General features: G+C 38.2%; 1 protein-coding gene across 1 annotated transcript in view; it reads right to left on the bottom strand.

The window, feature by feature from the left end:
* Positions 1–16,599: 16,599 nt before the first annotated feature.
* Positions 16,600–27,352, bottom strand: part of LOC311306995 (NLR family CARD domain-containing protein 3-like) — a 225,118-nt gene continuing 214,365 nt past the window's right edge. The window contains exons 10-11 of the mRNA XM_084435679.1: positions 21,489–21,662; positions 16,600–18,323 (exon numbers count right to left, since the gene is read on the bottom strand). Coding sequence (XP_084291805.1) covers positions 18,317–18,323; positions 21,489–21,662 — 181 coding nt within the window. The 3' untranslated portion in view covers positions 16,600–18,316. The remainder of the gene's footprint in view (positions 18,324–21,488; positions 21,663–27,352) is intronic.

The following is a 27,352-nucleotide window of genomic DNA, read 5'->3' as shown; positions in this document are numbered from 1 at the left end:
ACTACCATTCTGGAGCTGCAAATGCATTAATGGCAGAGTTGAATTCTACATGTGACTTAAATGAACTGATTGATTCCCTTTCACTTCATGTAAATATAGATGGGTTGCCCCTGTTTAGAAGTTCTGCAGTGAATCTGTGGCCCATTCTTGGTCGGATGAAGGAACTTGATAATTCTAGTGTATTTTTAATCGGATTGTATTCAGGTTCTTCGTCTTCAGTGCATGATTATCTAAAGGAATTTGTTGATGATTTGAAAGTTGTCATTCAAGAAGGATTACATTTTAATGGCAAACATTACAAGATTTCACCGCCCAAGGCTTTTATCTGTGATGCACTGGCAAGGACTTTCCTCAAGTGTGTTAAAGGTCACTCGGGGTACAACGCCTGTGAATGTTGTGAACAGACAGGTGTGTATGTGAAAGGTAGAATGACATATCCAGACAGAACTGCAGAGCTTAGAACTGACTATGAGTTTGAAGAAATGATTGATGAAGATCACCACACGGGAGTTTCTCCACTAAAATGTTTAGTTGTTGGTCTAGTTACAAGCTTTGTGTTAGACTACATGCATCTTGTGTGTTTAGGTGTTGTAAGAAAGCTTATTTATTTGAGGATTAAGGGTCCTTTAAAGTGTAGAGTGTCAGCACATATTCTTTCTGTAATTTCACAACACATGACCTCAGTTAGGCTGCACATACCAAAGACCTTCTCCAGGAAACCCAGATCTTTGTTTGAAGTGGCCTTGTGGAAAGCCACAGAATTCAGATTATTTCTATTATATACTGGACCTGTTGTGTTGCGTAATAATTTACCACAGAGTTTATACCAACATTTCAAGCTGCTGTCTGTAGCAATGAGAATCCTTCTCAGTCTGGATTTATGTTCAGAATTTTCTGAATATGCAAATCAGTTACTTCAAGATTTTGACATTTTTTTTTCTAAAATATATGGCCCTGAGTTTATTGTGTATAATGTACATAACTTAATTCATCTAGCGGAGGATTCTAGGAAACATGGACCTCTTGATCTAATTTCATGTTTTCCATTTGAGAACTTTTTAGGTAAAGTGAAAAAGATGGTACGGCCACAGCATCCGGTGCAGCAAGCTGTAAAACATGTACATGAAAAACAGAAAGTAAAGGCAAAGGCAAATAGACAGGAGGATAGTGTACTAAATCAACATAAAAACTCCATCTCTCTGGACCATTACCTCAGGGATTTGAAGTGTGCGAGCAGTTCAAGCAGTACTACGGGGAAAACATTTTTATTTCATGTGGAATAGGTGACAATTGTTTTGTTCTGAATGGACAAGTTTGCCATGTAAGCAATACATTGTACAGTTTGTCTGGGGACATATGTAGTGTGTGATTGTTCTTCAAACATGGACATTTATGAATACCCTATTGACTCTTCAGGTCTGGGAATCAAACTTGTACATGGATTACGTGGACAACTGCAAGTTTTTCTTGTGACTGAGTGCACAAAAAAATGCTCCTTTTACCATATAATGGAGCTTTTGTAGCCTTGCCTCTGCTACATGACTGCTAATATTGTGGATTAAATTTGTTTAGTAAAATGCTGCCCTTTGTGGTTGTGGAATTTCTGGATTCACGGACTGTGGCTGTTACACAAAGAAACTGGTTTACCGGGCCAGAGGAAGAGGAGTGTTACTGGCCACCTTCCTCCACTGTCAATGTTGATCGATGTGTTAGAGAGGGAAGAGACCCACAAGAAGACTGGACGAAATTCCAAGTGCGAGTTTTGGGAAAAGCTGGTAGTGTTATATAATGTTATATTTAGATTATTCATTTTTATTAAATAGAAGCAAAGAGTTTGTATTACCCATGTTAATCATAGTACCTTAAAATGTGTGTGGAAAATGTTTTAAGTGAATGGAAAAGCTTAAATGTTCAGTAAATCTTTTCCACATTTCCTTAGCTCCCAGAACAAAGCTGCGTAAAGCTGAAGTGACTTCAGATCTTCAGACGGATCCAGAACCAGAAAGAGCCAAGCGTAAAAGAAAGTAAGATTAATCATGTTATACAATCATGATTATTCAGATGTGTTGCTTTACACTAGGAATACAGATACTGAATGATTATACACACTTAAATGGAAAGCTCATCCCGAGATGGGTGTGTCGAGCAGATCTGTAGTTTACTAGACAAGCACTGATCAAAGAGTCTGCCTTTATAAAGGCCATCGGTAACACTTTACAATACGGCTGCACTATATTAGTTCATGCTTAACTAATGCACAGATAATCATGTGTTAATGTATGACTCATGAGGAACTAAACAATTAATTAATGATTACTGCATCAGCAGCTAATAAAGATTCTAAATGGTTAATAAATTAAGTGATATTTTATTTGATAATAATTAAATGTGTCATAATGTATTCATTTAGTTAACTAAAAGTGTAAATTAATGCGTTAATTACCACAATTGGTCAAAGCTATGTACTTTAACTTTCAGTTGTCGGCTTTAATTAATCATTAACTAATGATTAGCCAATGTATCATTATGTAATGACATTACTTGTTGAGGCACATGACTATTAACTAATTGTTAGGGATATGCCATTTATGGGTTTTGACAGTTTGCACATGCAGTGAATGTAATGTCGGTGAATGTGTGTGAAGGATGGGTGAGTTGGGCAGCACACAAATATCAGCACACCAAAATCTGAACTCCTGACGCTGTTACACTGTGTTTACACTGGACGAGACCAGCTCTACACTGGACATGACAGACCATCGCAAGTCCATTTGTCCTTCGTAACAGAACTAGCACAAGAGCTCTGAGTACGTCAGAGATAGAGTGTGGCATCAGTTACTGTCGGGGTTTTGTCATGTAGTGTCGCGCCGCATCCAGTGTAGTATCACTGACTGTAATGGATGTTCTGTTGTCTTTGTCCAGTCTAGACACAGTGTTATGAAATAGCAGAGCTCGACCGCATGTTCTCAGTGTACCTCGACCTCGAGCTGAACCTGACATATTCCTGTGCGTGAACAACACGGTAAACACAGTGAAATCTTGGTTGTAGATGGTTGGCAATTGAAATCCATGGCTTAGTGTGGATGTCAAAACCAAAATTATATATTATTTAGCAGTTAGTTAATAGTCATGTGCCTCAAGTAGGCTAATGTCATAACATAATGATACATTTGCAAATCATTAGCTAATGATTAATTAAAGCAGACAATTCGAAGTTGAAGTACATAACTTCAAACCATTGTGGTAATTAACGCATTCATTTACACTATTAGTTAATAAAATATGTTATTAAGGAAATAATATGTAGGTCCACTGAAACTCCTAATCCTGTAATGAGCAATCAGCCAGTCCTGCTTAAATTAACATTTAGTCCCATGTACCTCCATCAGTCTAGCTATTGTAATACTCCTTCCTTATCGCATAACATGTTTTATTCAGTTTTGAGATAAATGGGAAAGCCAAAATCTGTCAGCAACTTCTACTTCTTCTGTTTCTGCTTTCTACCTTTGGGCACACACACACACACACACACACAGGGCCGCTTTGGGTTGGTCTGTGGTGATGAATGTATGGTCTGAATGTTCAGTTTTATTCATTACTGTCAGCTTTCACAGCAATACTGGTAAATGAGCAAAACAAAAGATATATTTTAATTAAATACTGTGAGAATCATGTTCAATCTGATCTCAATGCCTCAGCTGTGTAGTGTCTAGTAAGGAGGTTGTTGACAGTATTGTGTTCATGTTTCTACATTTCACATGGTGTTCACTGCCCATTATTATTGTTGTTTGTGAGAAATAAGTATTTTAACCCACAGTAACTTTCCTTATAGAATGCTCTAACATCTTTTTCATGTTCTTTTCTCCAGCAAACAGCTCAGGCTCTAGTCCACCTTCATTCCCACACCTGGCCACCAGTGTTTCATCAAGTGCAGTCCATAACCAGTGTCTGCCACGCACGCTCTGCTCCTGGGTCATTGCAAATGTTTTGAATTGTTCTTTTAAAGCTCATGATAATCTTTGAGACCGGTATTATGGTAGCTGCAACACTTCCTAGGGAAGGGAACTTTCGTGTAGGCCGGTGTTCTGACAGAACTCGTCCAGCAGGAGCCAGTCGTGGGCCGTATCGCTCCAACATCCTCCAATCGGCACCAGGTCATCAGCGAAAGCCAGAGTCTCTACTTGGCCTTATTTGTGACCATATTCACCTTTATGCTCAGCAGTTACTACATTAAATTGTGTCCTTAATTTTTTTAAATATATTTAAAGATTGTTTTAAAGTTGAATCAACTCTGGAAAGTTAATGGCATTAATTCTGTGGGGAAATATGAATCAAATTAACATTTGTATATTGTTTCCTCCTAAGGCTTCTTCCTCATACATCTACAAGGGTTTTCTTTACCATTGCCAGCTTTGCCTTGCTCGTTGGGAGTTTGTAAGCATCATTATTTGGAACAAAATATGAAAATGGCTTGGTGTGTGTTGAACTATTTCCGTGCATGGCATAGTCAAAGAACCACCTGACACAAAGCCGTGGATCATGGAATAAATTCAATTGTTACTCAAATATCAAGCATGTTATGCTACACTTTACATTCTAAGCAAAAGTCAAGCATGGTAGTCTAAGAAGGGTCTAATTTATGCTTTCTGCAATATACAAGAGATTGTGAACCACACCTATAATCAGCAGGTTGACTTGAAAGGAGGTTTACCTCAAATGTGCAACTTGGCTGCCATTGGCTGGCATTGTATTTTTTTCTACTGAGGGATCAAGCAAACAAATGTAAAGGCTGTTGTGCATGACGGGTTCCAGAAAGTGTTCCTGTGTTTTGTTTTGTTTTGTTTTGTTTTGTTTTATTTTATATATTCTTTATTGTGGAGCCCATCCCAGATGATGTCCCACCAGCAGGAGGCCTTACCAGTGTCTCTATAGTGGAGCCCATTCCAGATGATGTCCCACCAGCAGAGGCCTTACCAGGGTCTCTATAGTGGAGCCCATCCCAGATGATGTCCCACCAGCAGGAGGCCTTACCAGGGTCTCTATAGTGGAGCCCATCCCAGATGATGTCCCACCAGCAGAGGCCTTACCAGGGTCTCTATAGTGGAGCCCATCCCAGATGATGTCCCACCAGCAGGAGGCCTTACCAGGGTCTCTATAGTGGAGCCCATTCCAGATGAGGGTCTCTATAGTGGAGCCCATCCCAGATGATGTCCCACCAGCAGGAGGCCTTACCAGGGTCTCTATAGTGGAGCCCATCCCAGATGAGGGTCTCTATAGTGGAGCCCATCCCAGATGATGTCCCACCAGCAGAGGCCTTACCAGGGTCTCTATAGTGGAGCCCATCCCAGATGATGTCCCACCAGCAGGAGGCCTTACCAGGGTCTCTATAGTGGAGCCCATTCCAGATGATGTCCCACCAGCAGGAGGCCTTACCAGGGTCTCCATAGTGGAGCCCATCCCAGATGATGTCCCACCAGCAGGAGGCCTTACCAGGGTCTCTATAGTGTAGCCTATTCCAGATGATGTCCCACCAGCAGAGGCCTTACCAGGGTCTCTATAGTGGAGCCCATCCCAGATGATGTCCCACCAGCAGAGGCCTTACCAGGGTCTCTATAGTGGAGCCCATCCCAGATGATGTCCCACCAGCAGAGGCCTTACCAGGGTCTCTATTGTGGAGCCCATCCCAGATGATGTCCCACCAGCAGAGGCCTTACCAGGGTCTCTATTGTGGAGCCCATCCCGGTCCAGCGGCTCCACCAGGGTCTCCCTGCTCAGCTCAATAAAAGTCTACATAATTTTTTCTTATTTTATGTACTGTCAATTTAAATGTTTATGTTGATTTTGATATGTTTAATAGAGGTCTTCACGGGTCCAAAAATTCGTGCCCGAACCCGAAAGAGACCCGTAATGTGCTACATCGAACCGACCCGGACCCGTCTATTATTTCAAAAGCTAGACCCGGACCCGTGCAGATCCGAGAAATGCCTAACCGGACCCGTCCCGGACCCGTCCCGGACCCGTCTATTATTTGAAAGCTGGACCCGAAACCGCCAGGAAGACACAGACCCGACTGGACCCGATTGTCACATATTCCACCATAACCCTCTGAGGTCGGCAAACGCGCCGGCGCGTTTTGCTGGATTTTCTTCACATTGTAGCACTATAAACTTAAATTACTCCGTCATTTATGGTCATACAGAAAAAAGAAATATAAAAAAAGAATCTGTGATATTTCTACTTTTGTATGTGTCCACTTACAATCAAATCAAAACATTGTGCTTTTGTAAAATAAAGAAAATAAACAGGATGTGCATTCTGCCTCTCCGTCACGGTGAACTTTTTTTTCTTGAGCACGTCTATAAACTGAAACAATACTTGTCACACATTTATGAGCCATATACCTTTATAAACATTTAAGTGTGTACTTTTAAATGATCGGATTCAAACTGAAAACAAATATTCTCTGTTTAAGTAATTTGTATAAAACCAACAAGATGTCCAGCTTCTCAGACGCTTCCTAATTATTTTTTAATTTACCACGCCCACTCGCGCAAAAGATATTCACATGCAAATCTCCACATGGAACGCGATCGCGCTCATTAGGCCTACCTCAAAAACAAAACACCAAAACACTTCACAAGTCTCTGCTTTTAGACGCGCCTGAGCTTACATTGGATTTACATCAGAAGAAGAAGAATGCGATTTGAAGACAAGAAAGATGTAAGGTAAGAAATTCTTACATATTAGTTTGCTGTTGTTGCATAAATTTCACATTGCAGTTGAACTGTTGCTAGATATATGGTGAATATTATAATATTTAGACCCGTGTTTACTGTTACTGTGTTTGTGGATATCTGCTCAAACGTAGATATGTATATGGTAACCATAATGTTTTATATTTGAGCGCGATCGCGTTTGAATGTATCATATTTTGGATCGTGATCGCGTTTGAATGTATCATATTTTGCAGCGCGATCGTGTTTGAATGTATCATATTTTGGATCGTGATCGCGTTTGAATGTATCATATTTTGCAGCGCGATCGTGTTTGAATGTATCATATTTTGGATCGCGGTCGCGTTTGAAAAGCAAACGGCTTCATGTTTTTACTATTATCTCATTTCATATCATCATAACGAATGGAAACATTTGAAGTAACATGATAATCAATATATTTTTCTCTAGCTTAGTTGTTACTGAAATCTTTTGGAAGATTTATAGGCTGCTATCTATACTGTAGGTTATTGTTATTATTATTTTATCCAGCACTGCACATAGCTTATGCCTACAAGGCACAACAAACCTGGTGTTCATTATATTATATATTGTTGGAAACATTTGTGTGTGTGTGTGTGTGTGTATTCTGTGAATTTTAAAAAGCAATTTTAACCAGAAAAATCTAAAATTTATTCCCAAAATCGTGCAGGCCTTTCTCTTGATATCAGTATGTTCACTTTTTTTTTTCAGGGCCCAGATGCCACTGAGTCCTGCTGACTTCAACATTCACATGAGTCTCTGTACATGAACATGGTAAAGTGAAAATCAAACACCTTGGAAATGAAAGGTATGTACAATGTTTTTAGGAACAGCACAAAGGTCTCTTTGTGGCTACGTGATACAATTTTCAAAAGTCTTGTGAAGAAATAATCAGTATGGGTTTCATGGCCTTATTTCAGTGAGAATTGTTTTTTGTATTTTCACAAACCACGCATAAATGTCATTATCTCAAAACTACAAACTTTTACATACATGTTGCTGATATATTATTGTAGCAGAGTTTGTGCTGAATACAAATGTAATTAGACTTTAGCCATGAAAATGTCATAAGTAACAGAAATAACCAGAAATGTCAGAGCATGTCAGAACACCTCCAGGGCCCAGAAAACAGCTCAGACCTCAGAGGGTTAAACTGCTATTACAAGTCAATAAACCTGTTGCGAAAAATACAACTTTTTGTCTTACCTAATTTAAGGAGCCGTAGTAGCGTCGTCTCCTCTCCCTTCCTTGTAACGTTAACGTTACCTGACTGGCTGTGATCATGCATTACAGTCCTCCGACAAGAAAGTTATCCATGTTATTCCTCTCGTTATTTCAAGTCCAAGCTTAATCCACACTGTAAAAAAAAAAGTGTAATTTTACAGGTAATTGTCTGCATTTTTTTACAGAATTTTACAGTTTTGTCATTATACAGCAAATATCTGTAAAATAAAAGGCATTTGCTGTAATTTAAAGGTCCATTGTTAAATTTACAAGTAATTGCTTGTATTTTGGTTTTACATCAATTTTACGTTTTTTAAAAGGAACTTGTCTGTATTTTTACAGAGTTATGTGTAATTTTACAGAAATTATTAAGTAATATTTTATAGAGATGCACCGAGATGCACACGTGATCGGCCATGACCGGCGACCGGCCGGTCAGTCTGACATATGCCGATTTTATGCCGGTCAAATGCACTCGGGCGCCGCATGATTAACCTTTTGAGCGGTATGGTCTCATATATGGAATTTTTATTTCTGTGCCCCTGAGAGTACGGTGCTGTTCAGTGACGTCGCATCACTGCCAGACTCAAACTGTGCTTTCGTGCGTTGGCTGGCGCTGAGCCAGAGTCAGACGCGTTCAGCGCTGTCATATATCACAACTAAGCAGTATTTACATACACATAAGCACGGGTAAAACAATACATTTGGAGTTTGTAAAACACACACTGATGTCTGTGGAAGCAGCAATAACAATCTATTCAAATATAATTTGCCAACATGTGTTATTCATATCAGACAAACATAGTGGAAGTAACTATAAAGTTTACTCTATTCTTCTCAGTTCACCGGCCACTTTCTTGCATTTATTTCGGGAGAAACGGATGAATTCACGTGCTGTAAATCCGACTGACAGGACAACATTGCGGCGCCCATCTCATTATAGATCAAGATTATTTATAAAGGTTTTTAAACGACCAAACACACTCACTTACACGTATTTGAGAATCGGAATATCAGATAGGCTAGTTGATGACATGGTAAGCAAGTTTGTGAATATTTTGAATAAAAAAGGAAAAGCGAAATAAAAGCGACACATCTGTCATACAGTATTATTGTGGCTGCGGTGTATCGCGTGACGCGTCGCCATGGAAACATTAAAGGGAACGTTCGTCTTGAAAAAACTCACTCTGGGGGTGGGGGGGGTGTCAGTTAGAGTATTTTAAACTTACGCGGGAAAGGGTTAAAGAAAAGATCGAAAATAAATATTTGTGTGTGCTGTAAAGTGGTTAGAAAAAAATTAAATCGGAATCGGCTAAAATCGGTATCGGCAGGTACAACTCAATGAAAAATCGGAAATCGGAATCGGCCTAGAAAATTGTAATCGGTGCATCTCTAATATTTTACAGATTTTTTCTGTGAAATTAGAAAACAAGGAAAAGAAGGTATAACTGCGGAAATCTGCATCTATTTAATATGTTTTCCTTACAGATTATTAAGCATGTGGGGGTTAAAGTGAGTTTTTTTTAAGGTTAAATAATAGTATTTGTACATACAGTACCCTACATAGGCTACAGTAGGCCTGTATTGAATTATTTTTTATTTCACATTTTATTTTATACTCATTTTGATCATTATTTCATTGTCTTATTCTCCCATAATTTCATGTATATTTTATGAATATTTTTCTAAATCTCCTTTGCTGCACATTCAGGGCTTTGTGTGTGTGTGTGTGTGTGTGTGTGTGTGTGTGTGTGTGTGTGTGTGTGCGCGTGCGCGCGATGACGCAGATTCAAATTCGCCGCCATTACTGTTCCACTGTTTACTCCCGCCCACAACGGTTAGCTGATCAGTCAAGTTTGGATCTGTATCAAGGGCAAGCGGGAGATTTGAATTCAGTCTACTACTCTCGTGAAGTGGATTGTGAGATCAACAGTGGTTCAAAGCAATCGTATTCGTCGAGAGCAGCCGTGAGCAGGAGCCCTGTTGTCAGTTAGTCCGTTTTCGGAAATAACGCGCCGTTTTCAGTGAGCCTGGTTCGTCACAGCGGACATCATGCCAACCGATCACCGGCTGAGGTAAGAGTCTCATTATACTAAGTTACATGTGAACGATATTTTATATTACATTTGTGTTACTGTTACGTCCCTGTATTGCGCGTGTGTGTTTTTTTCTCTCTCCCCGCTTCTCTTGTTTACTTTCACTTCTTAGGTACTCGTGATTGGTCCGGAAATCTGTCAATCATCATCAGCGCTGACGTCATCAATCATCTCTGTCGCCAATGGGAAAAGGCCACCTCGGATAAAAGAGAACGCCAGACGTTTCTTTCCCACGCACGGCTTTCTGTTGATATCTTGCACAAATTACCCTGCTGTTATTTTTGTAACCCTTTTTGTTGGTGTTGCTTGATTTTAGTGTATGTGAAAATTCTTCTTGTATTCGTTTCTTTTGATTTATGCAACTTGAGTATACAATCTCCCCCTGTATGTTACTAGTCCTGAAAGAGGCAGACAGGTAAGAATGTCACGTGACATACACTGCAACACGTAGGGTTTGAGTTGTCTAGTACACTAGGTTAGGGGCGAGTGCCACTTCATGTACTTTGGTTATGGGTAGTTAGTGTAGACTAGATAGGGCGTCTTGGACGCTGAAGATCTTTGTTTTCTTTCTTTCTTTTCTTAGTAGGGATTAGAGGGTATTTAAAAGTTAGTCTTCGTTTGGTTTTGTTACTTTCTTTTCTTTGGCGCCGTCCACGTCCCCTCTTCCTTTTTGTGGTATTGACCATCTTACAGAAATTCTGTATTCACTGTAAATATTTATTGAACATCTTACAGAGATTCTGTATCCACTGTATTTATCTTTCTTTTTTATGTGTTTGTCTTAGGCTACTTTACTTTTGCCTATAACCTTGTTGTACAGAATAAAGGTGTTGGCTTTTTGCACAGTTACTTGGATTGGTGGATTCCTTTTGTACAACATATGGTATATATATATGTTCCTCTTTAATGTCAATTTTAAAATGTAGGACCCCCGAACTTCTAGACTATATCGGGGGTCGTAACAGTTACGTTTACAGTTTTCAAGCTAACCTTAGCATTCTTAAATGATGTTCTTTCATAACTGGCGAGAGCTGGAGGGCAAAACACTGAAAATGTAGCATGCGTCTTTACATTTTCCATCTGTTTTAAGAAAGATCAGCTGAACCCACATCTCAAAAGACCTAAAACAAGCTTTCGTAGACTTGTTATACATATCAAAGTCTGTTTAATTGTATATAAAATCTTCGTTAATACGCGATAGTATCTGTCAGTAAATGATCAATCTCTTAAATGGCGGGACATTTTTAAACACTGCCTGGAAGCTGAAAACTCTTCCCTTAAAAAATATCCTTGGTTTTAATTATAGTAAAATTATAGTAACCACGTTTTTGGCGGATTTTTATTACCATTTTTAATAACCACAGTTATACTACAAGAAAACGAATTCAGTAAATACTGTACTTGATGATGATACAGGAAAGCACATGAGACTAGAATATGAACACCACATGATAAATTGCATATTCTGGCTGCATCTGTTTGCCAACACGTAGCTATAGAATGCATATGTGCATATATTAGGCTTATCAAATAAAAGTTGATAGAATGTTTGTGTTCTGATGAAGAAATTAACTTATCTACATTTTGGATGGCCTGGGGTCATCATAGTAGCCTTTTTCATAGGATACTTTTGATCATTGGTTATGAAAATTGCATTGATCCAGATGAACAGAAAGTTAACTTACACCCCTAACGTTAGGTGTCTCAGCTCAAAACTTCACTATTAGCCTTTCCTGCTCAGCTTACAGATCATAGTCAGTTGAGGTTTTGCATTGTCCCAGTGGAACATATTCTGACATGTGTAACGTTAAATGTAATACTGAGTTGTTAAAAAAAAAAAGTGCTTTCAGGTCAAGTGGAAAGCAGATGATTATAGCAAACAAGGTATGGGAAGAAGTATTTTAAAATATTGTAATGGCCGAGTCTTCTGATTCCATATGACTGCACTAAAAGTGGCAGAAAATTTAATTTGTTTTATACTATATTTTCCCATATGAATATTCATTTGATCCTTGTGAGGCCACTGGAGCTGCACAATGTTTGGTTTTGCTTCAGTAAGACCACGATTGTGTTAGATTCCACCCATCTATTTAATTGTTTTTTGTTTTTTTGTAGTGTAACTAGGCTCTGTCATTTAGAAACATGACTTTTCCTATCACTTAAAAATGACACATATCTCTACCTTTCATTCCAGCCAGAGGATCTGACGGTTGCTGCTCGCATCTCAGCCTACCTGATGGAAAATTCTTGCTGGATGAATGACCTTCACCTTCAATTCAACCTTGCCAAGACAGAACTGCTTATGGTTTCACTTTCAGCCAAACCATGCGATCCTGCTAATTTGCCTTATACAACACCAGAAAGATCCGGCCCTTCCTATCGGAACCACACAACTCCTTGTCTAAAATCTTGTTCTATCCAGACTGGACTATTGCAGGCCTTCCAGCATCAGTCAAACCTCTGCAACTGATCCAGATGCTGCAGCAAGACCTAAACTCACTGTCACGGTTCATGAATTCACTGTTTCCTTCTTGTCTCGTGTACTTGTTGTTATGTGTGTGTGGGTGTGTGCGAGTGGGCGTCACCTCTCAAATCAGAGCATCAGCGATCCAGCTGATCTCACTCTCCTCACCAGCTGCAGTCAATTCAATCACTTATAAATATTCATCGCACTTGTCTCTCCTTGTCAGATCGTTGTTTGATGTCTCCAGTGTTTGTATCCAGTCCCGGTCAGAGTTTCAGTTGTGTCTTCGGTTCCTGTTCTGTGTTCTACTGGTTTACGTTCGTCACCTGGATTTCTTCACTGTTAATCATCACGTCACCTCACCACCGGATTGCTGACCATCTTGTCCCTGCGTCACCAGCCTGCCAGAGGATCTGCTCTCACCAGCCTGCCAGAGGACCTGTTCTTTGATCGATTATACAAATAAAGAGTTTTACTTGCATCCTTGCTTCCTTGCTTCCGTTTCATTGATCGCGACACTCACTGCTTCAGATCTATGTGTCTCCAGAAGCTTGTGTGGGATCCCAAAGAGACACAAAATCACTTTCACTGACCTTTCCCTGGACTGTTCCCTGCTGGTGGGATGACCTGGCCAACTCAACACATTTTCAAGAAACTGCTAAAGATCGATCTTTTCATAAACACTTGACACAATAATACTAAATCTTTGTTTTAATTAAAAAAAAAAAAAAAAAAAAAAAAAAAATTGTGCACTGTGCTACACTAACTGGGACTTGTCGCTGCACTTGTTGCTTCTATTGTTCTCTTAATTTTAAGTCACTTTGGATAAAATGTAATTGTAAATGTTTAAAATAAGTTATATTAGAGTATAAAGGCATACAGCAATTGTCTTTTAATGTGGATATTTTTACATGTTCTAATTTATATACTAAGATTGTATTTCCTATCATTCACGTATCTTGATGTTCAGTGTTTGTTTAATGAGTAATACTGTAAATGTGCAGGTATTCTGTACTTATACATTTAGTTAATTTAACAGAAATTGACTGTACATTTGCTATTATTAAGTACTTAATTAGAGATTGGTCAAAGTTGTGAAATTGGATCTGCAAAAATTAAAACTGTAAATATACAAACTTTGTATTTGAATTTATGTACTTAATGCATTTTTATACATATCTTCATAGTTATTATACACAGAAAAACTATATATTAAAAGATAATTACTGTAGATAGACAGAGCATTATTATAAAATTACTTTATAAAACCCTAAATTTACAGTTTAACCTTAAAGTTAAATGTTCTTTTTATGTAATTTGACATCATTTATCCGTTTTTCCACGGTTTAATAAGCCATCATCAACAGTAATGTACTGTAATTTAATTAATTTTGACTGTAAAGGCAATTCTGTATTTTTACGGTTTTTGCCTGTAATTTTGTGAAATGGTTATTTCCTGTTATTTAACGGAATCTGTCTGGAAACTTTGCTGCCAGAGATTTACCGGTTTTTTACGGGATTTTTTTTTACAGTGCACTCATTATTTCAGCTTCAAAAATCCACTTGATGTCACGGTGACGGATGACAAATGCAACTTCACACATGTAACTTACATTCTGACTCGAGTTAACTCGCATAATAACTTTGACTGTTTGCCCTTTTGAACTATAATAACGATTGCTCGTTCAGTGCCATGGCCGCTGACGTTATTTATTTGCTATCATCTCCGTGCTCTCTGCTCTGCATCGAGTCTGAATCTGACCACTAAAACTTTAAGATTAAACAAGACGGTTAATTTAAAATCTAAAGCGCGGTTTAGCGGTCCCTCACTGAAGCTTTGGTAACTGGTTGCCATAGAAACATGACACGCGCTTGAGACTGCACATGCGCGGTAGCTGGATCAACCTAAAATATGCTTTTTAATGCAATTTATTTTGAGAGTCCTAATTTTACAAGTTGCAAGTTACAAAAAAAACACACACAAAAACACAAGCAGTGTCTAATCAGTTTTCTCAGAGTCTGATCTGATGACTCCGATCGGACGGGTATTACACACAATGTTAAACAGACCCGGGACCCGAAGTAATAGATTCGGACCCGACCTGGACCCGGCTGATCATTTACAGTTTTTTTCAGTCGCTAACAAGCGTTTGTCCAATCAGTTGTCACATTTTCAAAACTCTAAACACAATTAGCACAGCATCGGTCTTTTGTGGCCATACCATTCACACATTTCTTGTCGTTTTCACACAATATGCAGTCAGTGAACACATTTCCATAATGCTTACATTTTCTTAACAGACAAGCTATACCTTCCAACAAAATGATGGATTGTTTTTGTAGTATTTACAAATGTTAACACACAACATCCCACAATAGCAAAAACAATATTCCAAACCTTAGATACAGTATGGACTGCATTTATTTATTTACCATTTACATTAACTTTTACCATTTTTGTAAATTTCATGATTTTAGCAAAATGTGATTTTGATTGCTAGCAAAATGTGTTGCTTTTGAACAATGTCATGAAGAGTAATGATGCTGAAAATTCAGCTTTTCATCACAGGAATAAATTACATTTTACACAATTTATTACATGACATACATATTTTTAAACAGAAATCAGTTATTTCAAATTGTACTAATATTTCACAATATGAAAGTTTATAAAAACCTCTGCTTCTGCAATGATATCAGTTCAAAAACAATATATCAGTGAGAGTCAAGGAGCTACAACGACAATATGTCCAGGTATAGTGTACTGTATATTCAATTCAATGTCCAGTTCTATAAGCTTTGCACTTTGCAAGTAGGTAACCTACACAGTAATAGGTTACAGTATAGTATACAGTAATGACATGATTTACATAAACTTTGTTTTGAGAGTTATGGAATTGGAGGCCAGCCAGGCCCCTCATGAATTCATATACATATAGATGAGGCAGGATTCAATCTGGCCAAAAGGCGTCAACCTGGACAAAATGTAATGTGAAGGTGGAAGGTTTATGACCATCAGCCACATGACCAGATGTCCCTCCTTGAAGCCATGGATGCTGGCTCCAAGGGTGGATCCGACATACCAAGCAGTTTTATCCCAGGTGCATCGCCTTGGATGATATCAGATGTGATCTTGATGAAAACATGTGGCCTAACCCTAAAGATCGCAGAGATTAGATACAGTAATTTTGTAGGGGGTTTTGTCCCCCCCCCCCCCCCCCCATTCTTTGTTCAGAATGCTCTTGTGTGTTTCATGGATATTTTGTTCACTGTAAGCAATACTGTAAAACTTTTTCTGTTCTATCAAACCGTGTTTCTACTGTACCTCCTGTAGTAAACAGTAAAGGAATAAAAACTGATTTGCTTTTTACTGGAATGCTTATGAATGTGAACAGTACTGTACATGTGGACATACAGTTCCCAACCAAGAATTTAGTGTAAAACGGTGGATTGCACGTTTTGCATGCAAATACCTGTAAAACTGAAACATAAAAGTCTATGCAGTTTTAGTAATGTCAACAATAGCCAGTATTTTGAAACCTGGTGTACTTTGATTGAGTGCATGTACCTTGTGAAGTGAAAACAAGTGTTATTCTTTGACAGAAAAATTTCATTTTGAGTCAGATTTCCAGTGTTTTGGTAAAGTTAGTGTGTGTGCAGAGAAACATGTGTTCTGTTTTGAAATGAAGAGTTAGTATATATTTAACTAAATGTGTTTTTGAGAAGACAATTAACCATTTGGCCAATTGTGTTTTGTAGGTGGGAGTCTGTGTTAAGAGTTTAGAAAAAGTATCTGAAGTATGGGTAAGCGCTTGTTAGCGATTGAAAAAAACTGTAAAATATAGACCCGAACCCGTACGGGTCTCGGGTTCACTGTGAAGACCTCTAATGTTTAACGTATGTTGTAAATAGTTGGAAAAAGTACTTTTATGTAGCCTTTAGAACAAATGATTTTCATTTACCAATTTTATTTGAAAAAATACAAATAAAAAAAAAGGTATAGAAGAATTTGCTTCATGTAGAAATTATGATTGTCATTACAAAAATAAACAATATCCAGAACAATTCATTCTCTTTTATTTACACATTTAAAGTTGCATAAAAATAAACAATGTACAGAATTGTTCTTTTCTTTTAAAAAATAAGGGAAAAAAAGTTAAACAAGAATATATAGAAAAAATATATATTATTCAATCATTCTCTCAAGAAGAGAAAACAGCTTGTCCATCCTCTCCCTCCTTTCCTCTGCCATTTCAGCAAAGATGTGTGTATTAACTTCCTTACTTTTTTTTTTTTTTTTTTTTGCCTGTATGGGAGTTACAGTTACCCTCCTCAGCAGACCCATTTACTCCAGAACTGCTCTAAAAAAGCAGAAAAGTGTACTTATGAAAAATATTAACACAGGGGTGCAATCTTAACATTAGTGCATTGTTAACATTGCAAAATATGACACATCAGGACATGCATACAAAATACTTCAGAAATCATATTTCTGGAGACTCAAATTTGGTTAAAACCTTTATAGACATAGCTTGCATGACAGCACTACAAAAACAAATAAAAGTGAAACCCCATTGCCTCATCTACTGCTTTTCTTATTGTTGTGAGCTTTATAGGGTGAGTGATATTTCTTATAATACACGAGACAGACTAGTGCAAATATTACAAATAGGTGGTTGTCTTATATATGCTATACTTCCTTTAGAAATGACAAATTGAGCATTAATAAAGTATGAAAATACAATTATTAAACACATTATAGATATGCTTATAAATCAAGAACAAATAATTTATAACTGTATTTATGAACTGCTTATTAATGTCTATTAATGCTTTATAAATTGTAGATTTAAAAATCTTGCTTTCCCCTGTTGTTTGATTTCATGGAAACAGAGATCTCTTATTTATTTATTTTTATATAAGACATAGGAGGAAGAGACAATGGACCAAACAAAGGTCTTGATTCAGCTTCTCGGTCATCTTCTCTGCCGTAGACAAAGACTTTCTGTTCTTATATATGCTGAACAGAAAAACTGCATTACCAGAGAAACGAGTGATTCTCATTAACATATGAATATATCCCCTTATGCTATACTTGGTGAAAACACTGCACATACATTTCAGTCTCTAACTTCAGCACACTCAAAGTCACCCAAAGTCTCCCCCACATATGATTCACAAAATACAATGATTACAAATGATTATGAATATTAATAAAAAGTAATAATAATACTAAAAACAATATTAAATGATGAGATTTTAATCTTCATAAATGATGAAATAGCTGTTTAGTAATGCTTAACTAATGATTAATAGCATGCAGTTATTATAAAGTATTACCAAAACATGATATACAGTATAAACTCAAGTTTCCATTGTTTTCTAAAAGTGAGCTTGAACTGTTTTTTCTTCTCATAATTATGAAAAATGAATATTTAATTAGTCTTTGTCTCCCTCTGCTGGTACAACACAAACACAGAGATTTTCAGGCTCTTTATTTACTCTGTAACAAAATCTCCGAGCTTTTTGAGTTACTGTGCGTTTATACACATAAAATGATTAATCTATGAATGAGAAACTGTAATTTGCTGTGAAATAAAAGGTGTTTCACTGCCGCCTCATCAGGTCTGTCAGAGGATCGCTGAAATCTAAATGAAGTCTTAATTTATAACAGTGAAGTCACTGTATCTTCAGTCTCGGTTGATTCTGTTGACGGTGAGTCTCTGTAGTGGATCCTTATTCACCATCAGATGATCATCAGAAGATCAGACTGTCATCTATAACCTAAAATAAAACACACACAGTCACATATGCAGTATGAGATATTACATCTGTCACATCTTTTCATAAGAAAACTAACTAGATAATCTATATTAATTCATTCTCAAACATGATCATATAGCTTCTATCTGATGCTCAAAGTCACTTTACAAAATCAAAAGCACATGAAAGTTCACTTTCACACAACGGACAGCTGATACAGAACCAGCAGAAATGATCATTACACTCACTACACCCAAATCTCAGATTATCACACACATAAGGCATCTTTACACAGAAACCAAATCTGAAGCGGCATAAAATCACAAAATGTGCATTTACACAGAATGTTTATTGCTTCTCTGACGCGGAGAACATAAATGCATTTACACAGGAATTAAAATCACGGGAAATAATACTTTGAACATTACTATTTTAAAACTACAGTTTTAACAAAGTGTTATAAAATGAATTTAAAAGTAACTAAACAGTAAACAAAGAAATAAAACTCGAAATAAATAAAAATACAGAATTTTAGATTTCCTCTGTGTGATATAGCGATCTCACGCTCTGATGTTTGTCATAATTCTGTGGTACTGAGAGCTATTTTATATTTAATATTTTATATTTCTAAATAAAAATTTTCCAGATGGATCAAATGCTACAAATATATTATGAATTATTACACCGGGTCGATCACCGCAGGATTTTTTTTTTTTTTCAAAGAGCCAGAAAGAACAATTCTGCTGTCGTCAGCGTTTCAGGCAGGTCATGTGTGGGTGAAATATCGTCCTCAAGAAGATGATTTCTGGAATATAATATAACACAGTGATGGCGAATAACCATTTAGCGTATCTGAGAGAAATGTAGCGGCGCGTTGATCTGCCAGTCTCTTCAAAGGAAGATTACAAACGGCGAAAGCCAATTGATTACACAGTCGACGACTCTGTTATTTTGGTGGTTTGCTTCACGATTTGAGTACAGGACACTTTTACTTTATTGTCTCTTGTTGGCTGACATTTTTTAATTTGGCTAAAACAATATGGAGATAGGCCAAAACAATATGGAGCTAGGCCGATATGTTTAGTCTTCCGCTTCTTGATTCTCGCGCCGCGCGTTTGGTTGTCATGACAATGACGTAGTTTAGAGCGACACAAGATCGCGTTCATTTACACTGAACCAAACCAATATCAGAGTCATCTTTGATACTAGGGGCTGAGGTGGGTCAGACCCATCATATTTTAAGTCTGCTTTTATGCGGCATTGTGTCTTTACACAGAACTTTGAGCAGACACAGAGCCGCTTTAGAGCAGCCTTAACTCACTGTGTAAAGATGCCTATAGAGACAGTTAAAGGGGAAAAGCTGAAAATAACATTACAGTTTTTCTCGATTGCTTAAACACATTTCTTGAAACTATGCCTCGTATTCTCAAAACTGTAAACACAAATCCATAACGTCTCGCCCAATTCCCCAAACATCCTATTTTCAGGTCAAAATGAAGCTCTACACTCAAAACCATTCACTCTTGCTGAAAAACCAAACTTTGCCCTCAGACAAGACACACAAGCCCTCAAAATCACACACACTACAACATAGTCTTACACACTGGTGCAATAAATTCAAAACAACATTTCCAAAACTGTTAAGTTATGTTGCTTGTGGTTCCCCCCCTCACAAACCTTTTCACATGATGAACACAAAAGACACAACCAATGGATACATTGGCACATTTTTATTCATTCATGTGCTACACAGTACAACACACACACACACACAAAAAAGACAAAAAAAAGGGCTGTAATATATATATATATATATATATTCATATTTACTTACTGTAAGATGTGTGTGACCGTCATATGACAGTAAAATAGCACACACAAACCTTATTCTAATATGAAAGTGTATTGGAATGGTAAAGAGTGTTGGTACGTGACAAGGAGGGCCACCACTAAAGGAGACAATATTATGAACAAGTCTAAGAATGTTCCACATATGGTTGAAATACCATCATTTGCCTAGAAAGATAACATTCTGGGAGTCAAGATTATAAAGGAGAAAGGATGCCCTCCCTTCACTGTCACACTCTGCAGCCACTCTGTGTGACTGTACGACTGCTGGCCTTTTCTTGCAAGAAAATAAACCACATCAAAGACTATTGGAAATGTTTGTCTCTTATTCAGTGATAGAATTTTGTTTGCCACCACACCTCCCTGAAGGTTCTCGAGGCGACGGTAAAGCGACTCAAATTTGGCCTTACTCGTAGCCCAGCCTCCCTCACAGTCATACCATTGACAAAGACATGGGCTACTAGGTGGCTTGAATTTAATCTGAGACTGCTTGTCTTCTTGCCCTTGCCCTTGCCCTTCCTCCTCCTCCTCCTCCTTATCCATCCTCAATCTCTTCCTTCATGTCTTTCTGGATCCAATGTTCCAAAACTCAATAAACTGATTTGGGCCCTTTTATCTATCTATTGAAGGATCTGATTGATGTGTGTTACATTTTTACTCTTAGTGTTTCCACTTGGGTAATTGTGTGCTAACTGAGCTGAAGCTGTGCTGACTTGAGTGAACAATATTGAATGCTAGTGCTTTATACATGACAACATGGTGTAGGCAATGAGAAATGAAGGGATTTGTGTGTAGAGTTTTGCAGTGACAGTTCAACAAATCTGACTCATGTGTCAAAACAGGGAATAGTGTTTATAGTTTAGGGAAATAGGTGTGCTTTTTGATAAATGGCATTATGGTTTTGAAATTTTAGTTCAAAAGCCTGGTTATAGTGTTTAAACAATCGAGAAAAACTGTAATATTATTTTCACAATCAGTCACAACAGTATGAGCAGAATTACACTCATATTAAACACAGTTTAAAGTTCAGAGACCTACAGAAACTGAAGCTGAATTTAAGACTCATTATCTGATGATCTCAGACAAAATATGCACACACACACACACACACACACACACACACACACACACACACACACACACACACACACACACACACACACACACACGCGCACACACACACACACACACACACACACACACACACACACATACACACACACACACACACAGTGTTACTGAACCTGGTACAATGTACTTATATCTCTAGTGAGTAAATCAGCCATTTGAACTTTAAATGAAAATATGATGATTAAAATCGTTAACACCTATTCTTACCCTAGTGTCTCAAGTTTATAATGTGGATCATCCTTCAGATCCTTTAACAGCTTCACTCCTGAGTCTCCTAGTTTATTCCCATACAGACTCAGTTTTCTCAGGTGTGAGGGGTTTGATCTCAGAGCTGAAGCCAGAGCAGCACAACCTTCATCTGTCACACCACAATCCCACAACCTGTAGAGAACAATGACGCACATTAAGCCTATATCCAGAGATAAACATGTAAAACAAATAAAATAGCAACATTATGCTATCAATATTAAATATATACAAATACTCAAATACTTTCTGAAGCCTTGGATATACATTTGTAATGTCTGATTCGTGAATGAATCATTTGAGTCGGTTCATTACAGTGAATAGGAGAAACCCGTCAAAAAAACAGTCTAGATGATTCATTCATGAACAGAACTGATTTGGTTTACCGAGTTCAAATCACTGATTCAATGATTCTGTCAATGTTTTAGTGAACACTGTCTCAGGAAAGACTGAATGGTCTGGTCATGCTGTCTATTAAACACGATTGAGCATGACGGCTTGATTTCAAAGATCTGATCAAAGAATGGTGTTGTACTGTATGCAGTGTGTAATTATTTGTAGTTATAAATGTATCATTTTAGTTAATTTAAGAAACTTTCAAATTTAGTCCTTTATTTTCTCTTATTGAATAATAATTGCTATGCTTATAGATAATGATTGTTGTTATATGTGGCAAAAAGATGAGATAAGGGTTTATGAAAATCCAGAGCTTCCCACTTGTATTTACGACATTAGCCGCTTTTCCACTGTCGGGCCGAACGGTTCTCATTGCGTAACCATTCCATTCCGTGCCGATCCGGGTCAGCTGGTGCGGTTACGGCTTCATTCTCCACTGTGGGTTTACGTCAGTCGTTGCCTTGGTAACGCGACGGTTTACTGATGATGTGAGATGTAAATAGCGACGGCGTTATGGAGAATGATCAGCTATTGCTTATTGCTTATATTGCTTATAGCGCTGGCAGCCAGACAACAGACAAGTGACCAATCCTGGAGACTTTACTTCACGGTTTCAACCAGCACGGTTCGGCTGAGGATTCATTACCATTATAAGAACCGTTCGGCCCCACGGTGGAAAAGTGGATATTGTGGAGGCGTTCATGTGCGTTCAACTCGTAAATACAATCTTTACGAGATGACATGGTCACCATATGAGTGTTGAGTGTCGTAATATCCATTTCAAGTGGACGTGTGGACGAGACGTGAGACTGAAAGCACTGAAAGCCCTCGCGCTGCTCATATGCTGAGAGAGAGAGAGAAGACAGTAGAGCTGCACGATTCATCTTTAAAATACTGTGATCTCCATTCAAACACACACATGATCTTCTTCAAATTCGTCTGTCTATTAAACCTTTGACAAAATCATATCGCAACATTATAAATCTGTGTTGGCGCTGCCGCTGACCCAGAGTGAGTTGTCATGAAACAGCTTCACAAAAGGTCAAAATAGAAACTTGGCGCTTAAAATAACGCATTTATCGATTACATTATTCCACCACTAGGTGGCGACGAGTGACTGTTAAAAATGTATTTGTAATTGAATTATTTATTCAAGAGAATGTAGAACTGTATGATGCTTCTGAAATAAAACTCAAAGATGTGATGAATTGAATTTGTAAATATGACTCATCTTATACATCATGTACAGTCTGTATAAGTGTATGATTTAACTTTTACCCATAGTCTAGAGTAAAAAAAAAATATCATATCGTATCCAGCCCTAGTGTGTGTGTGTGAGTGTGAGAGAGTGTGTCTGTGTGTGTGTGTGAGAGAGAGTGTGAGAGAGAGAGAGAGTGTGTGTGTGTGTGTGTGTGTGTGTCTGTGTCTGTGAGTGTGAGAGAGAGTGTGTGTGTGTGTGTGTGTGTGTGTGTGTGTGTGTGTGTGTGTGTGTGAGAGAGAGTGTGTCTGTGTGTGTGAGTGTGTGTCTGTGTCTGTGAGTATGAGAGAGTGTGTGTCTGTGTGTGTGTGTGCGTGTGTCTGTGAGTGTGAGAGAGAGTGTGTCTGTGTGTGTGTGTGTGTGTGTGTGTGTGTGTGTGTGTGTGTGTGTGTGTGTGTGTGTGTGTGTGTGTGTGTGTGTGTGTGTGTGCGTGTGTCTGTGTCTGTGAGTGTGAGAGAGAGTGTGTGTGTCTGTGTGTGTCAGAGATGCTCACAAGTCTCTGAGCTATAGTCCAAGTCAAGTCTCAAGTCTCTTGTGGTTATAAGTGTTGCATCACGTACAGCGACCCATCCAGGCTGCTTAGAGCACTGCATAGCTATATATAAGGAATTCAAAGCATGTAATATGTTATTATGACTCCTTTATTTATTAGCATACAGTATCAGCTTTGATTTTGGTTTATAATCAGTGTAAACAGGCTATTGCAACATGACAAAAACACCAAGAATGCTTTACTTTCAAGTTAATATCTGTATTTTGCCTTGTAGCATGAACATACAGTACAGTACAGACCAAAGATTGAGGTTCTGAAGAGAAAGGACTCCCTTGTCTGTCGCTGAATTACAATGAAAGGCCTTGGCTCCTACTGTGCTGGCTCTGTGGGGCCATAAGACCAAATATAGAAAATATTATACCTTACAGTAATAAAATTGACATGTACTCCTATTTAGTGCAAAACTGCAAAACATCACATTGTAGCTAAATGCAAAACACTATTGCAACGAACCAAATGATGTGAAATATACTATTATAAAAATATACTATTAAATTTATAAGCAATAACAGTGGTTATTGTCATAAGTGTATTGTGATTGTCAAAACATTTTAGTAACTAAACTGAATTTTATTAGGTTTAGTGGCAACATGTTACAATGTTAACATGGTTCAATTTCTGGTAAGCTACGTTTTGTTATTATTGCTTGACACAAATTTCACAATTTCAATTAAATTAAATTCTTGTGATTTGATTTAATATTTGGATAAATATTAGGTACACAAGATAGGCGTTAATTTTTCTCATGAAAAAAAAAAAACTCCCCTAATGATGTAAACAGCTACAGAGAGCCCTATCAGCTGGCAGTATTACTTGAGGTTAAAAATAACTCAAATTAAATATAATGCATTTTTTTTATTATAATAACAACTTTAGTAAAAGTAAAATAAAATACGTCAAGTAAAAATATAATAAATATGTAATATAGTACACATATTTAGCAAAATACTCTCTATAGCTCTTTTTTTTTCTAGCCAACTAACGCTATAGCCTATATTGTGGTCATCAAATGGCTTTCCTGAGGTAAATGTTATGTGACATAATTGTTCTCCAGCTGTTTTATTGACCCCTTTCCGCGGATGAAAAACACTGATTGATCGATATCATGAATGAGGAATATACATTTCAGTAAGTTGTACTGTATCTTTCAAAAGTGTTTGTGTTTATTTACTATTAGCTAGTAGAAAGGATCGGTTCTCGTGCCGCTAGGGATCTGTCACGTCACATTTACAAGCGCCAAAAATGAAAGCTTTAGCATAAAGTTCTGCCGGGAAGACTTAATTGTTACGTCACTTTACCTTTTTATCTATCCAATCACATTCCAACACTCGTGGTATAAAAGATACTCTTGTGGACGCCGCAGTTCACGCATTCAGAGCCGTATTTCTCCGTGGACACAATGGTCATCTGAGGATACAATTAAAGCCCTCGAGGAAGCCGGCATACCGACTAGCCAAGGTCTCTCCAGAGAAGATCTACACCTTTTGGCCCACAACACCTTGGGTACTCCACTTGTCTCTATTTCATCAAAAGCTTCAACTTCTGCATCTCAGCCTAAACCAACCGGCAAGAAAAGATCAGCTAAATCATCCTCACCTCATCCAGCAAAAAGATCAGCAATACCTGCTCGGCTACCATCTTCTCCGCAGATTGTTGAACCTTCAGACACGAATTATCAGCTCATTTCTGCAGTGCAAAGCCTTGCACAAACGGTTAAAGGACTGGAATCCAAAATGTCATCTCTTGAACATTCTTTCACGAATTGCCTTTTCAAGATGTTTCTGCACCAACGGTTTCCTCAAACTTAAACCTATCCACAGCGGCTCCTGCTCAAAATTTTGGTAGGCGTTTTGTTTCACTAGCCGCTGTAACGGTGTCTCCTCACCTAAGAAACAACATCATCCAAGGTAAGGATGTTAATTTGGCTACTTTACTGCTTCCTTCACCCGCTGCCGACAGAAAAATGGTTGACTGTGGTGACGTGGCAGTTCTTCTTAAAACCTCTGATCCTCGCCTTCAACACAATCTATCATTTGGCGAATTTGTAATTGCTTTCAGCATCTACAGAGACATTTTGTGCCAAAGTTATCCATAGAGAAGGGAAGAGCTAGATCTATACTTGTCTATGATCGCGGATTTCAGCCAAAGATATGGGGGCACGTTGTTTTACGAATATCACAAGTCCTTTTCTGCTAAGTCTGCTTCCTTCATCGCACTTTTTAATTGAAGACTAGACTGGTCAGTTACAGACACTGAACTGCTCGTCCGTCACTTAGGCGGCCAAAAAATCTTGGCTTGCGCTATTTGCAGCGCTCACGGTCATTCGGCTTCATTCTGCCCCAAAGCATTTGCAAACAATGATCTGGCTACTGTCCGTGGTGCTGAAAACGTAAGACCCCCTTCAAACAGCAGAGGTCGCAATATTCCACTATTCAATGGTGTTCCTTTATGTTCTCGATTTAATGAATCTGTTTGTACATATCTTAATTGTAAATTTGCTCACATTTGTAGTTCTTGCAAGGATCCGCACCCGAAATCTGTCTGTCCACGCCGGTACAGACCTGCATCCCAAGGGAAAGCCCCAATACAGAGAAAATTTTGAATAGTCACCCATCTACTCCTATCAATATCCCGAACCTTTCAAGCTACCTTTTTTCTCACCCTGATCCGGTTTTTGTGGATTATTTAATCACCGGCTTGTCCCAAGGGTTTCGGGTGGGAGTTCTTTCACACCTCTCTGCCTCTTTCGTTGCAAAAAATTTGCAATCAGCCAGAAATTAACCCGACGTGGTTTCAGCACTATTAGAGAAAGAGGTTAATAAAAGATATGTTATTGGCCCGTTCGCTTCTCCTCCTTTCTCTCCTTTTCGGATCAATTCTATCGGGATAGCAACGCGTAAATATTCTGGCAAAAAACGTCTCATTTTTGACATGTCTTCTCCTCATTCCTGTAACGTTGCAAGCGTTAATGAATGGATTCCTCTAACTCCTTTCTCTCTACATTATGCCTCGGTTGACAATGCAATTCAGTTAATCAAGTTAGCTGGCCAAGGTGCTTGGTTAGCTAAGGCCGACATTACAAATGCTTTCAAAACTATGCCAATCCACCCTTCCGACTGGCATCTTTTTGGAGTTAAATGGGATTCAAAATTCTATTTCGCCGCAAGGCTCACATTTGGGTGCAGAAGTAGCCCTCACATATTCAACAGTCTCTCCGAAGCTTTGTGTTGGATCCTGCTGAATGTCTGTAAACTTCCTTTCGTTTTGCATTTACTGGACGATTTTTTGTTGATCGATTTTCCAAATTCTCAATCTCCAATTCTCGACATACTTAAACAGGTATTTAGTGACGTTGGCGTTCCCCTCTCTGCAGAAAAAACATTGGGCCCCTCTACTTCGCTTAAATTTCTAGGCATTTCTCTCGATACGGTCAAAATGCAAGCTTCTCTTCCTCATGAAAAACTCTTAAGGATCAGATCCTTTCTGGAACATTTTTCCTCCTCACGTGTCGTTTCGAAACGTGACATACTTTCCCTGCGCGGCCACCTAAATTTCGCCATGAGTATAATTCCACAAGGAAGGGCTTTTATTTCTCGCTTGCTAACACTGGCTCACTCT

The sequence above is a fragment of the Rutilus rutilus genome (assembly GCF_951802725.1).
Source record: "Rutilus rutilus genome assembly, chromosome: 17".
NCBI classification, from domain to species: Eukaryota; Metazoa; Chordata; class Actinopteri; order Cypriniformes; family Leuciscidae; genus Rutilus; species Rutilus rutilus.
Note: the sequence above shows the minus strand (reverse complement) of the source record. Positions and strands in the feature narration are given on the sequence as shown.